Source organism: Tamandua tetradactyla, chromosome 17 (genome assembly GCF_023851605.1).
Source record: "Tamandua tetradactyla isolate mTamTet1 chromosome 17, mTamTet1.pri, whole genome shotgun sequence".
Lineage (NCBI taxonomy): Eukaryota > Metazoa > Chordata > Mammalia > Pilosa > Myrmecophagidae > Tamandua > Tamandua tetradactyla.
The window spans coordinates 75,107,232-75,122,468 of record NC_135343.1 but is presented as its reverse complement, the minus strand read 5'-3'; the positions used below and the strand labels follow the sequence as shown (position 1 = coordinate 75,122,468).

At 43.7% G+C, this 15,237-nt stretch overlaps 1 protein-coding gene across 2 annotated transcripts in view; it reads right to left on the bottom strand.

The window, feature by feature from the left end:
- The window catches only part of RASA3 (RAS p21 protein activator 3), a 235,278-nt gene that overhangs the window by 72,224 nt on the left and 147,817 nt on the right, over window positions 1-15,237 (bottom strand). For both annotated transcript variants that reach the window (XM_077134966.1, XM_077134967.1), the window contains exon 4: window positions 10,683-10,777. In XM_077134966.1, coding sequence (XP_076991081.1) covers window positions 10,683-10,777 — 95 coding nt within the window. The remainder of the gene's footprint in view (window positions 1-10,682; window positions 10,778-15,237) is intronic.

Genomic DNA, 15,237 nt, shown 5'->3' with positions numbered 1-15,237 from the left:
TCAAACAGTATTGTGACATCACATTTATACTTTTATGTAAAAGTGTGTATGTGTTATATATATTAAATAGCGTTAAAATAAAAATTATTTTAAATTAAAAAGCAGGAGGCATAACTGGATAATCTCTAGGATTTTTGTGGCGACAGCCCTTTCAACAATGCCTCGTCTCTGAGGAATTCGGAACCTGAAGCGAGGGGAATAGATGAGCGGAACACAGAGCTTAGCAAGTGCCAACTCAAGAGACAGACCTCCTGAGCCTGCTCCCTCAGCAGCCCCTCCTGAGTCCTAATTTAATTCTCTCACGCAGCATCTCTAAATTCTCTCGGTCACCTCTGTGCTTCAGAAGACACCTGTGTGGTCTGCATGTCTCCAGGTGCACGTGCCATTCCCTAGCCCGAGTATAAATTTCACAGAGTACCTGAGCCCCTCGCCCATGCAGGGGCTGGGCTCTGCTTCCCACACACCCACCAAACGCTCTCCAGATGAACTTCCCAGCCTGGCCACGCCCTCCCTTGGTGCTCCGAATCCCCCTCCCATGCCAAGATGGGCCCAGAGCTGGACTGACAGCAGGCTGAGGAGGAGGGAGCGGCATTTTGCTTTTCCTCGTCAGTCTTAGTCCTCGTCCTGCCAGCAGGCTGTCTGGACGCCGCATCACTTGCAAGCCTATTCCCATACCCTGCCCTAGCAAAGTCCTTGGATAAGACAGATTCCCTGTCCCTTTCCCTGCCAGTCGGAGACCAGGGTTCTGGGCCTGCCTGTGAGCAGAGGCAGGAGAACACGCTGCCTCTTTCAAGGACAGGAATGCGAGGTTCCATTCTGGCCTGCCGGCGACCACGTGGCAAAGGACAGACAATTGTGGGATCAGTCCCCCTAAATCCCTCTTTGGAGAAATAAGGCCCATCCACTTAAGCAAAGAGGAGTAAAATGATTTGGGCATCATTTTAAACAGCTCCACTATCTCTTCTCTTCCTAAACTCCAAGCCCTAACTTTGAATCGTTTCAAAGAAATGCTCAACATTAGAAAGTGACAAAGAAAGGGAGACCTGTCTCGGGTGTTTCCATCATGACAGTTTAAAGACCAGGAGGGGAGACAATAAAAGGGAAAAGGAATGATTTGATTTGCCCCTCCCATGAAAGGTCTCCAGGAGCACAAAAAGTTCGTGAGCTTCGAGCCAGAGGCCATGCTTAGGAGCCGGATATTGCTGGACCTCCCAGGACAAGCAAGTCCTCTTTAGACAAGGCCACTTATTCCCAGAATAAAAATGAAACCAGGATTCAGTGTTTCAGGGGCAACACCTGTCTCTGGCTTCACTCTGAGTGCACACCCTTTACCACCTGTGCATTATGAAAGGGCGTAGGGTGGGCGGGCGGAGACAGCCACTGCCCTCACACCGGACATGCGTCCCTAATGTACTAGCACACCCCTTGGGGTCCCACCCGCTGTGGGCATGGGGTTTTAGCTAAATAAGGGGTGTGATGAAGAGGAGCCCACATGTTACCCAGGAGAGCTTTTCTTACTTAGGGCAAACCCAGGCTTCTCGTGCAGGGCGAGAACCCCTTTGATGGGCTCCTTTAATCACTGTGCTTAGAAACAAATAGCCGCTTCCAAAAGGAGCAGCAGCCACGCAGCAACTTACCACCCATGACCGTCCCGGGTTGAGGCACGCCCTGGTGGGAACTGGGTGCTGCGAGGCTGTTAATAGCACACCCCACCACGCCCCTGCAAAACCAACCCACAACGAGAACGCTTCCTTTGACAGAAGGGTGTGCTGTGCAGGAAGCGGCAGCCACGGGGCCACCTGCTCCAGCCTTGAAATGAATCTTCCTCTGAGGCTGCGAGAATCAGTCATCGTCACCTGCCTTTGAACTCTAGTGGTACCAAGGAGACCACCTCCTCCCCGGCAGAAGCTGCCGACACAGAGGTGGCCAGGAAGACTGAAGCACAGAGGCCTGATCTCAGCCTCCAAGTGGGAAATGGCAAATGCATTCCCAAGCATTTGTGTCCCGCTGCCTCCTGTGTGCCGGGCACCGCACTAGCCCAGCACTCATGGACACCCAAGCCCTCCATGGTGTGGCAAGAGGACTCCAGCTGAGTGGGGACCTCTGACACATAGCATTTACCTGGGCAATTTCTTGCGGGTGCACTAATTGCTTTATCTACCTGTGGGTTTCTGTGGCTAAGCCTAAATCCTCCCAACTGAGAGTGGCCCCCTGGCTTGCCAGTGACTCAGGATTGTAATAGCCACAGCCATGTTAAATCTGTGAACTGAGAAGCAGAACGACAGGGGAAATTATGCCCAATAGCAGTAATCATGACACTGCCAAAGTTGGGGTTTACTTTTTTTCACAGTAGCTCTTTTTTTTTTTTTTGAGTACTGTTCATGAATTTAGAGCTTTACAAATGATCTTGTGTAATTTGTACTACAATCGATGAAGGAGATGTTGCTATGCTTTTGTTAAGGATGAGGATACTCAGGCTTATAGCGATGAAATGATTTGCCCTTTAAAATCAAATATAGGCTAAACAATCATGGTAATAGAATTTGGCATCATTAGAATAGTTCCATTTAAAGCATTATTTTCGGGACAGTTTGACATTTTTTCATGCACATTCTTCAGTGCACGGGAGTGCGGACTCCCATATGGCATGCTTTTTGGAGATCTGCACCCACTGTTCAGACTGGCGTCTCACTAATTCATTTTTATTGAGCTTCAAGAAAAGTTAAAGAGCGCATCTGTGGTGAGACGCGTAACAACCTCCCCGTGTTACAACTGCTAACAAATTGGCAAACCTTGTCAAATGGCACAGTGTTAGCTTTCCGGTTTCCTGTTTTTCCCAAGAAGGGCCAGTACCTCAGTATGATTGGATTCTGGTAATTGTTAATATTTTCCTCTCAGAGTCAATACTCTGTTACTGACATGTCTTATACTGTAAAGTAATTTGTGTTGTTTCTATTCTCTGGGAATTTGAGAGCTGATGATCTGAGAGATAAAGGAAAATAAAAGAAAACAGTACACTATCTCTGAAGGGACTTCTTCCCCCTGGGAAAGTCAACTCTAAATAAATGTGCAGGACAGAAATTCACATCTTGTCTTTATGGCAGCTCACACCGGACGGCACTTGACAGGCAGGTTCTTAAACCTGCAGTTTGCAAGGGCGACTGGTGCTGGTGAAGCCACGTGCACTGATGGCAAATGATGCTTAAAACACTACGTCCCTGCACAAACAATCCAAACCAGAAACATGAAAGTCCACGGCCGCCCATTTCAAAAGGTCTCACACCCACTGGTTTCCTGGGTAGGAGGAAGTGCCGATTTTCTAACATGCAGCCTTTTCTGCAGCTGGCTTTTGTGCCACCCTGGCTCAGAGCATTTGACACAGATATACCTGCCTGTGCTGCAGCTTTCTCAGCCACATAAACTCCGTGCCTCGAAGAAACTTAAAACCCCGAACCTGTTTTGATTCCCACAGCAGCATTCTCTCATTACAGGCGGTCATACATGCTATTTGTCCCACGAAGGGCAGGAAAGAGGTGGTTCCGCCTTTAGCACAAGCCCTGGGACCCCGGCGGGGCCAGGTCAGGCCCTGCACGGCTGATCTAGCATCACTGTCCAAGACTGACTATTTGTCTGGGCAAGATGCATTAAGATTTAAGCAAGTGTCCTTGCATTTATTTTTTGTCTATGGGGAGACATAGCCAAAAAAAAAACAGGCTGATTAGATCATTTTCTTTCCAGTTCTTATTTAAGGTGAATGCTGAGATTAAGAGGTTTCAAAAAAGCACCGAGTGGGCCATATACAATTTTCTCAGGGGCTCTTGTCTCGGATGTGTCTGCTGAGAGGGACGTGGTACCATGCAAAAAGGCTGACTGTCAGGAAGTGGGCTGGGGGGCATAGCAGCCCCCCATCAGAGCCCCTGAGCCTTCCCTGCACTGCTCAGGGTGTCAGGTCCCTGATGTGTGAGGATTGATGGCACAGGCCCCATCTCACGGGTCGGCTTTGAGGATCAAGGGAAGGTGTTTCGTCAGAAATAAAATGCCATACCACTCACTGTCCTTATTAGAGGGAACGCTAAGGCACAGAAAGAGAGTCAGGACAGAAACAAATCTGGGAACAAATTTCTGACCTTTGTGCCACTGTAAGCAGATAAGAACATCTTGAATAAAGATGGCAAGAGCCGAGGAGAAACCCGAAAAGAAAAGGCAAACATTGAAGGACAGGGGTAAAAAGAAAGTTTAATTCAGCCACAAAGCCCTGCCTCATTCTGCCGTCCTCCATCCTATCAGTTCTTTTCAAAGATTAGAAGATTTAAAAGCTAGATCCTTCAGATACAGACAATTGCTGACACTGTTTGTTTGGGGGAAATCCTCCAAATAGGATTTTGACTGAAATTCCCAGGTATCCCAAGGGGTGGCTGAGATTTCTACTCCAAACATCTGCTCATCTGACTTTCCAAGGTTGGGACCTGAGGGCTCTAAGGTGTGACCACATCAGGATTCTTTCTCAGGTGGAGGGTGTGTTTGCTTTGTGGAAATTCATTGAATTATATGCTAACGAGCTGTGAGCTTTCCTGAATGTATGTTACACTTAAATAACAAGTTTATTAAAACAAAACAAACAAAGCACAAAAACAGCTCAATCATCTGTGAGCCTTCATTGGAAGGGACTGGGGACAGGAATCTGCTGGCCAATGAACGCAGCTGGACAGTCTGCTGGGCTGGGGGTGGCAGGGACTAGCACTGCGCCTGGCATACAGCAGGTGCTCAATAAACTCTTTAGAAGAAAGAAAGAATGGATGCAGGTCTCCCTCTCCCCATTCAAGATGAAGAAGGATTCATGACAAAGAAAGGACTCCTTCAAGAACCTGCAGGTCGCCTTTTCTTTATAGGAGTGTATTTTTTTTTTTTTTACAATTTTTTTTTTTAACATGGGCAGGCACTGGGAATTGAACCCAGGTCCTTGGGCATGGCAGGCAAGCACTCTTACCTGCTGAGCCACCGTGGCCCACCCTATAGGAGTGTATTTTGGGCAATTGTGATTGTCTATGCAGCAGCCCCAAAAATTCAATTATGTCACCACTCATGAGAGGATGTCTGTCCCTAGCTGGCTTCCAATAATTTTATTCTCACGTTTCCTACCAAGTATCAAGGAAGGGAGAGATATGACTCCTTTTTTAAAAAATAATATGATTTTCCAAAGGCCTTTAAAAAATACCAGTTCCAGAAGGAATCGAGAAATGTTTAAAATGGTCTTCCACCCCCCATTTCTGTGACTCAAGGATCTTTTACATTGGCCTCAGTTTTGTGATACCTTCTTCCCTGACACACGCCTTTTAACTGTGAATTACCTAGCAGAGGGATTCAAGAAACCATATGCTCTCCTCTGCCCTTCTAAAAAATTGTAAATGTGACATTTCAAAATGAAATGAGAGCTGCGGAGAAAAGAGTGTAATTGCAATTTTAAAGGTCAGTTTGAATCCAGGGGAGAGCACCGGCCCCTCTTTGTAAATGGTCATTTTATGAAAGGGCAACTTTAAGCACTAAATAACCTAAGTAAAGCACTACAAACTGCCTAGAACTTAGCAGGTGATCAGTAAAGACAATCTCTTCCCCTTCTCTTTATAGTACTGACTTACACTTGCTTGTCAAAGTTTGCAGTTTCCCAGGAAGCTGTCACAGTAGGGTCAGTAGCTCCATTTTATAGATGATACAAATCAGGCTCAGAGTGGAGAAGGGACTTGCCCATCAGCATGTGAGCTATCATTTGGAGCTCATTAAGAAACAGTCCAGTGATGCAGTCATAAAATTAAAACACAGCAGTCAGATTTATAGGCCTTCTGGTGATGCAACAGTTCCTGTATCTTGCTGCTGGTGGTTACACAGATTTAAACATGTGATAAAACTGTATAGAACACACACACACAGACGTGTGCATGGAAAAATGGTGAAATCTCAATAAGGTCTGTGGACGGTACCAATAACAGAGTCCTGGGTATAATATTGTACTATGGATATATCAGATATTACCATTAGGGAAACCCAGTGAAGGCAACATGTAACCTTTCTGTCCTTAAATATAACTAGTAGAGGATGTAAATTTGCTCATTATATTCACTGGGTACTATTTTTTTGCAGCTTCCTGTGAATCTATAACCAATTCAAAATAAAAGGTGAGGTTAAAAAAAAGAAAAGCTAGTGTAATACTTGGATACATCCCAGAGTACACTGAGCAGATAATTAAAAAGTATTGACAAAGTCCCTTGATGGAAAGGAGAAAAAATATAGAACTATTACACTTTACCACTGGGGCAAATCCTGATACTGTCTCAAACAGTAAAGGCTCCCAAGTCAGTGGGCCAAGCCCTGGATCTGGAGTCTTGCTTTTGTGAACCTTATCTTTGTAGGGGAGAACCTAAGCCTAACTATAGTTATGCCTAAGAGTTACTTCCGGAGGGCCCCTTTTGTTGCTCAGATGTGGCCTCACTCTCCCTAAGCCCAGCTCTGCAAGTAAAATCATCATCCTCCTTCCTATGTAGGGCATGACATGCAGGGATGAAAATCATCCTGACCCAAGGATGAGTCTTGCCCTGACACTCTGGGATGGACAATGCCTTCCTGACCAAAAGGAGGAAAAGCGATGTAACAAAATAAGGTAACAGTGGCTAAGAGAGTTCCGATAGAGTTGAGGCTACTCTGGAGGCTACTCTCACATGAGCTTCATCTCGATATTGCTAATTATCCTGGTTGGCCAAACCCCAACCAACACCATTCCTGTCAACCCTAGAGACCACCTAGGGCTCTATCTGAAACTCTACGAAAGTTTCCCACTTTAAGATTACTTTCCATTTAGTTGAACACCATAAAAAGTACATGGAATCTTGAATAGGGTATGAGATTTTGTTGGTTTGCCCAGGTTAGTGTGATGCCCTGATATATCCCAGAGTAATTTGGGCTGTGAATAAGGAAGTATTTGCAAAGTTCCCTTGGGGGACTGGAGGAAATATTCAACTTCCCCATGTGGAGAATTTGTGATATTCTTACAAGCAAGAGGGACAACCAAATCAATAGGCCTAGCCCTTGATCTTGGGGTTCACTCCTATGAAACTTATTTCTGTAAAGGACAGGCTAAGCCTACTTAAAATTAGGACTAAGAGTCCCCTAGAGAACCTCTTTTGTTGCTCAGATGTGGCTTCTCTTTCTAAGCTAACTCACTGCCTTTCCTCCTCTGTGGACATGTCTCCCAGGGGTGTAAATCTCCCTGGCAACATGGGACAGAACTCCTGGGATAAGCTAGAACCCAGCATCAAGAGATTGAGAAAGTTTGCTTGGGCCAAAGGGGAAGAGAGAAATGCGACAAAATAAAGTTTCAGGGGCTGAGAGATTTCAAACAGAGTCGAGAGGTTACCCTTGAGGTTCTTCTGCATTATACAGAAATCCCTTTTTAACTCATGGTGTATTGGAGTGGCTGCAGGGAAGTGTCTACAACTGTTGAGCTGTGTTCCAGTAGCCTTGATTCTTGAAGATGACTGTATAAAGATATAACGTTTACAATGTGACTGTGTGATTGTAAAAACTTTGTGTCTGATTTTCCTTTTGTCCAGGGTATGGACAGATGAGTAAAAAAATAAGGATTACAAAAAATAAATAATGGGGGGACAAAGAGTAAAATAAATTGGATAGATGGAACTATGAGTGGTCAGTGAGAGGGAGGGATAAGGGCTTGGGATGTATGAGTTTTTTCTTTTTATTTCTTTTTCTGGAGTGATGCAAATGTTCTAAAAAATGATCATGGTGATGAACACACAACTATGTGATGATATTGTGGGCCACTGATTGCACACCATGTATGGATTAGTGTCTGAAAAAAATGAAAAAAAAAAAAAAGATTACTTTCCAGAAACCTATACCCTCCAGATGGGTTCCCAGTCAACTAAGTCTTCAAATCCAGAAGGGCGAGCCTCACCAAGGATATCAACTATTTCCATTGCCCTATCCCATATTACTGGTGCCCCTTTCCAACCTGAAAAAATTAAAATGGGCATAGCCCAAATTCCCCTAAAGATTGGAACAAAAGTCAAGGAAGAAGGAGCAGTTATAATAGAAAATAAGATTTAACAAAGGAGTATGACTGCTGAATCATTATTTTGATATTTCTGGCGTCTTAGAGGTGCTAGAAGGAAAAATCTAAAATTGTGGAACTGTAACCCAAACTCTGAAATCTGTTCTCTAATTACTTGTTACAATGTACTTTGAAATGTATTGCTTTTTGTATATATATTTCACAATAAAAGATGTTTAAAAAATTAATTAAACAATTAAAATAGCATTTACACATATACACATAAAATTATCTTTTTCTAAATAAAAAAAGCCAGGAAAAAAACCCACTACATCTGTCAATAAAATCAAACTTACATCTGGAAATGAAAAAATGAGTGCAAAGAAAATGGTAAAAACCACATTTCTGCCAGATGATTGACAAAGCTCTGTTGAATGCCAGAGTCCCGGGTTCGATTCTCAGTGCCTGCCCAAGCAAAAAATAAAAAAGCTCTTTTGATTATGATACCATAAGACCATATTATTTCAGAACATGCGTTAGAGGGGAAATCACCAAATGAGAAACAGGACAGAGTGGCATTCAAAAGAATGGATGCCATTATATCATTGTAGCACATCATTTCTGAAATCTCATATTGAGAAATGTCAGATCTCTAAGTCACTTGGAGAACAGGTGGAATGGTGATTAATTTCCTGGTATTGGCATCCATTTTTACTTTTTTTTTTTTTGCATGGGCAGGCTCTAGGAATTGAACCCGGATATCCAGCATGGCAGGTGAGAATTCTGCCACTGAGCCACCGTTGCACCACCCTAATATTCATTTTTATTGTTAGAACAGTATTTTTCTACTTTGAATATAGTTATTAATTATGCCATAATTACAACGTCTTTTAACTTCCACGAGCACATGTGGACACGCAGTCAGTGTTTCCTATAAACAGAGTTAATTTAGCATGAAGCATAATTATGAAACCCCCATGAGGGAGCGAGAGGGGCACCCACTCAGTCCGCCATCTTTAAAAATTACACTCTTGTATTTCTGTAGAGGACCTTAGTTCTTCCCTCTGGCTGGGCTCTTTGTCAAAGTTCACAGACCTATCCTTAACTGGCCACAGGGGTGCAGCCCATGATCTCAGCACAGACTATCCCTGGACCCCTCTGCTCTCCACCCCATAGTGAGAGCATGGCTGTGGAGTTGAGCACTCAAGAAGTGCTGGCTGAAGGTCATACTGTCAGGCCATCTATCCTAACGCTGCCCTAGACAACAGGGAATGGTGGACCTGGCTGTGTGGACTTGAACACCTCCCCATCAGACTCACAGAACTGCATCTGTTGAGGTCTCATGCCATCAGTCTGAGCTGACCCATGCTACAAGGCCTAGGCAAAGTCCTGACAAAGTACCCAGTTCAGGGATTTTGTCCATGGCATCATTCACAGCTATAAAGAGAGCCATGACTATAACCCCCACACCCATGATGTGTGAGGCACTGTAGCTCTACAGTGATGACATAATGTCATCTCAACCACTCTATGAAAGCCCCATTTTACAGATGTGGAAACTGATGCTCAGAGGAGGCAACTGTCCTAATGTGACTTCATTAGTTCATGAAGGAATTGAGATTTGAGTCAGATCTGTTTGCACCAAAGAACATGCTCTCAGTCCCATGCTTGGTAACCACAGTCTTGGGGTCTTTATAAGGCCCCCCTGTTTTTGCATCTCAGTAGCAGGACCTCTGTGCTTTTCGGTCATGATAAGTGTTTCTGTAGTTATATAGCTATCTGTTGTGGGCAAGGGCTAAGCACAAATTACACACACACACACACACACACACACACACACACACACACCATGGCATGGATTAAGGAATAGCTTTTATTGGGGAAATGGACAAGCCAGTGTCAGCAAGGAGAAGACAGAGGCTCTCTCCTGCCAGGGAGCTCTCCTAGACGTACCACCTTAGCTAACTACCACCATTCCCTCCCCTCTGACGGGAAGACTGAGCACAGAGGCCTTACCACTGAAGGCCACACAACCTTTCCAAATGCCAGGAACTGTGGTTTTGTGGGGCCCCCCACCTGTACAGGAAGGGTCTGGCAACATCAGCTGCCCAGCACCTTGAGTCCTTGAGGCTTATAAATTTGCAGTCTGCCCTGCTAGTGGGAGAAATCATCAGGCCTAAGGGGACATTTGTTTTGAATGCCAGGAAGTGCAAATATGTAGAATTTAGTGGTGAGGTTCTGAGCTCTAATATTACCCCATAGTTTTATTTTTTTCTCTTACTCATATTTTCTCTTTACCTTTAACTACGTGTCACTATCCTTTCTCATTATATATACATATATATATATAAATAATATTTAAAGCTACTTCAATCATGCATGGCAAAGTGTGGCATCAGCCAAAGGGATAAACAAAAGCAAGGAGACTACATTTAGTCTTTGAGTATAAATGCACGAACTTGCTAATCATCACCCTTTGTTAAAGCAATGAGCTCTCTTTGTTGCTCTTTCTTTAATCAGGACTGAGCTTATGTTCTGATCCCCAAGTCCTCCCCTAAGTTCCAATGGCTTTTCTCTTTTTTCACTCTGGAGAGCTGATGGTTTTGCCAGAGGGGGTTCTCACCTGCACTTCTGAGTCAGCATCAACATGCTGCAGCTGGAACCAGGTGTCTCTGTTATGGTACTTCTGCAAGTCTTCCTTCTGGATGGCCACTTTCCCTAAAACACACAGCACAAGGGACAAGCACTTCAGGAGAGGAAATGAATCTACCAGACCCAATAGGCTTGATGATGAGAACAAGTTGTTCCATTTATCACTGCGAATTATTTCAAACAGCTGTATCAGATATACTGATAACCTTGCACTTTCTTCCTTCCAGCAAGATTAATATACACAATATTTACTTTTAAAGCCACAAGTGGCACAGCCCATTAACAAGGCACGTTTCACCCATCACTTCACCAGTGGTCAATTGACCTGCTGTCCCCAGGACAGGAAGCAGAGCATCTGAGGGCTGGGAATGGACAGAAGGGGTCTCTCATAATGAGCGGAAAGCACTTGGCTCACATGGTATTAACTGTTGTTCTACTGCTGAATGCAGAGCCATTCAATAAGAGAGAGAGTGCGGGTGTTAGCCGCGTCTGACAGGTGAGCAAACAGCTCTGCCCACTCTGCACAGCAAACTTTTCATGACCTACGAAGCAGGGAGGGCAGTGGTTAAAGGAGGAAGCGCTGAAGACAGCAAGCTGCTCTCACTGTTCTCCACCCAGCAGCTGAGAAGCTGGGCAAACCCCAGTACCTCTGAGCCTTAATATTCCCACTGCAAAATGAAGACAAGAGCAATACTCTATGGGGTTTCTATGAGAATGACATGGAAACATGTATGCATACATGCATATGCACAAATGCTTACATATAATTTATAGCTACAAGCTATATAAACCATAGCTTAGAATAAATGTATGTGACTATTTAGCTTACAGTGTGTGAGTGCACATATGTTTGTGTGCATGTGTGTCAGAAAGATGCCTGGCACATAGTACCACCCAGGTGAGTTAATAGATATGACTGATACTGAGAATGCAGCAGCAATGGATCACCAGTTTCATATTGTGGCATGGGTGTCTAGTCTTTAAATTTGTGTTTGTCTAAGTATGACCAATGGACCACCTGCATCAAAAACACCTGAAGTGTTTCTTAAAATGCAGATTTCTGGGCCCCATCCCAGATTAAGGACCTCTGCTCTAAATAGTCTTATGGTCTTTTCACAGGTGAGATACTCTGAAGGTAGAATTTCAATTAAAAATATAAATATATTTTATAATCTATTTACCTATTATATATTTATAACAGTTAAATATACCCATATAAGCATTATGTATCTATGTAAGGCAGTTAAGCAAATGTATATCTATCACAGCTGGGCAAGGAGAGATGGGTGTCGTGTCAGGAACTGAGTTGTCCTCCTGTTCTCTACTTTGACTAACAAACTGTTTTCATCCATCTCAATGGCCTTCATGCACTTTGGATCATGTTATCCATCAGGGAAAAATAGTTAAACATCTCCTGGCAATATATGCATACACACACAAAAAACATTACAGACGTTGGAGAACATAGAAATGATAAAGGATAGTACGAAAGTAAAGATTTTTAAAAGTTCAAATGTCTTCTTTCTGTTCCCCCCAGACACATGTACCCTAGATCTGGAAGTTATGGTCCAATTATCAAAGCAAGAAACTCTGATTCCATCTTCGTACTTTTCTTCACCCCTGCTTTCCATCAGCTGCCAGGCCCTGACAGTTCCACCCTTCTGAATGCCTTCCTAATCGCTGCCCGCCTGCTATGCCCACTACCTCTGCTTCTACGCTCAGCCAGCAACCTCCACTCCTGGCCCCAGAATATGGCTGCAGTTCCTAAAGAGTCAATTTCTCCTTACCCCATTGCACTGTCAACACAACCCCAGCAATTTCTCCTCAAAGGAAGGTCTTTCGCTGTTGAAGTTTTCCTAAAACCTTTATGGCTCCCCATCTGAACAGAAGGGGAGTTCAACCCCCAGAACTGACATTCAACAGCCTCACAATTTGGTCTGAACCTCTTTCTTACTTGGTCTCTCATTACTGGAACATTCCACATGCCAGTCTCTTTGCAAACTTCATCTCATGAGATCCTCCAATAATCCAGAAGGAGAAGCAAGTGCTGTGATAAACATTCTATAGATGGGGAAACTGAGGCTGAGCAGGTAGGAAATGCATCCATGTGAACCAATTCATCAACAGCAGAGACAGGTTCGCAATGCGTAGCCACTGGCTCAGTCTAAGATGTAATTTCCACGGCATTTTGTTTTCCTGCCTTTCTGACTTATTTTTTCTTTCTCAAACATTCTTGCCCTATGAAGTGACCTTTTCTTAGGAACTCCCGGGGGCTTTATCATGGCCCAGACTCTAGTGTGCACCCAAAGGCTCTCCATGAAGCATTGATGGTGCCCTGGGTCACGCCATTCCTCAACCGCGAGATGTAAGGGAAGGAAGTGGGTAATCTGCTTGTCTGGTCTGCACAGCCTTGCTCTGAGAACAAGATTCCATCTTGAGATGGGCCAAATCTCTGCCCTGATATCCAGACACAGTAAAACAGTCCACCAGGCCAGCACTGGCCCCCAGATACCAGGGTGCCATGAAATTACAAGTGCACGGATGGGAAGGTTTTTTTAAGGCAACAGAAAAATCTGTACTAAGTGTCAAAGGAATGAAAGTATTCAGGGGATTGTGACAATTTATGGCCACTGCTACCCTTCTTTCCAACTTCCATGTCTATCTACCAATTGTGTCATTAACTAGGTAATTGATGGTGAATGTATTTACACCATTTTCATATGCTCATTGGGAAGGTAATTGTGCCTCATGTTTCTTCATTCTATAAAGGAGCCTTGGAAAAGGCTCTGGAATAATTTCCTCTGCCTGAAAGCAACAGCTGTATGACCCATAACTCATCAGTCCAAGGCCAATTAATTCCACACTGCCAATACTTTTGTCTACCTGCAAAGTGGATGACAGCACATCGAGCACTCCAAGTGTTAAAGCAATTAACTACGTTGACCCAATTGGATTAGCCGACCAGTCTTTTGCTCTCACCACACAGAACCATCTGGAGTGAAAACCCACACAGCAATAGTGTTTATTGCATAATGCATTAAAGCCATTAAAAGCAGTCAAAACTGGCAGGTGGGAGAGTAAGAAAGGAGGACGGCGGAGAGCAAAAGAGAGGCAGATGCAGATGACACATACAGAGCTGCACAGGTTGGAAAATGAACTATACTTTGATTTTCTGAACCCTTTAGAAATTTGGAGCAACTCAAATTATACGCTGCATAGGATTCCTCCCAACTAGCACAAAATTACATGTCAGGAGCCTGTCTCCTGAGTCTTTCCTCTACCTTTCTCCACGGGCTGCACTCATGCTGAACTGCTGTGTGCCACAGTTCTCCTCCCCTGTGCGTGGACCACACCATGTTCTTGGCCATACTTTCCATTTTGTTTCTTTACTATTTGGTTCCAGAAACTTTGATCCTTTTCCAGCCACCCCACCCCCCCCCAACAGCACACAAAATGATCCACCAGAGACGAGATTGCTACCCTCCCTTCCTTCCTTCTCTTCTCCCTGCCAGCTGTTGCCTGGCTCTCGTAAAACTCTGCCCTTTTTCCCCACGATGGGAATATGAGTCTCCCAGGAATAAAGCCATATAAAACAAACATTTCTCAAAATTGAATAGGGCAATATATTCCTGTGAAAAAGGAGAATCTTCAGACTCTGTGATCAACTCAGTTGGATAGTAAGGTTGCCCGTGAAGCTTGAAATTGTAATTGTGTAATTGGATTGTTATTGCTTCTTCACAATATTTTTTAGCCAAAACCTCAATTGGGAGGAATCCCTTAATTATGCTTATCTGAGTCCTCTTATTTATGTATCAGTACTAGTCATAATTTATAGATTTTTACAAGTATTTCATTTAACTTTTAATTAGATAATACAGAAACATAGTGCAAAATTCAAAATATTCAAAAGGATATAAAATACAGCTAAGAATCAGTTTCTCTCTCCTCCTTATCCTAATCACTTAGCTCCCCCACTCAGAGATCAGTTTCTAGTATGGTCTTCTAGAGGATGACTAACCAGAGTGAAGAATACATGAATGCGTATTTTTAGTACATATATTAGAGTTCTTAAATGCGGTTGTGATAGAATACCTGATTGACAAACTATAATATCAGTTTCAGTTTTCTTGGTGTGTCATAATTCATAGAGTTGTTATGACTCCTAGTCCCAAAATGAATGCACTCTGTGTGGCATCAAAAGGTTACTAAATTCATTTCCCGGACCATGCCTCCCCCCCCCAAAAAAAGGTTACTAGACTCCTCTGAGCCTCACCTTCTCATTTGGACAAACGTGCTGATACCTGCCTTTTCACCACCATTTATTATTTTCTTCTGATGAGTCCTGTATTCATCAGGGTCCATCCAGGAAGGTCAACAGAAGATATATTATGGGGGACCAGTTAGAGAAGTGTTAGAAGAGTGAAAATAGGAATCAGGGGAAGGTGAGACAAACTAGAGATCAGAAAATGCAAGAAGGTCTACTAGCATCCTCCTTAAAGATGAAAAACTGAATGCTTTACCCTAAG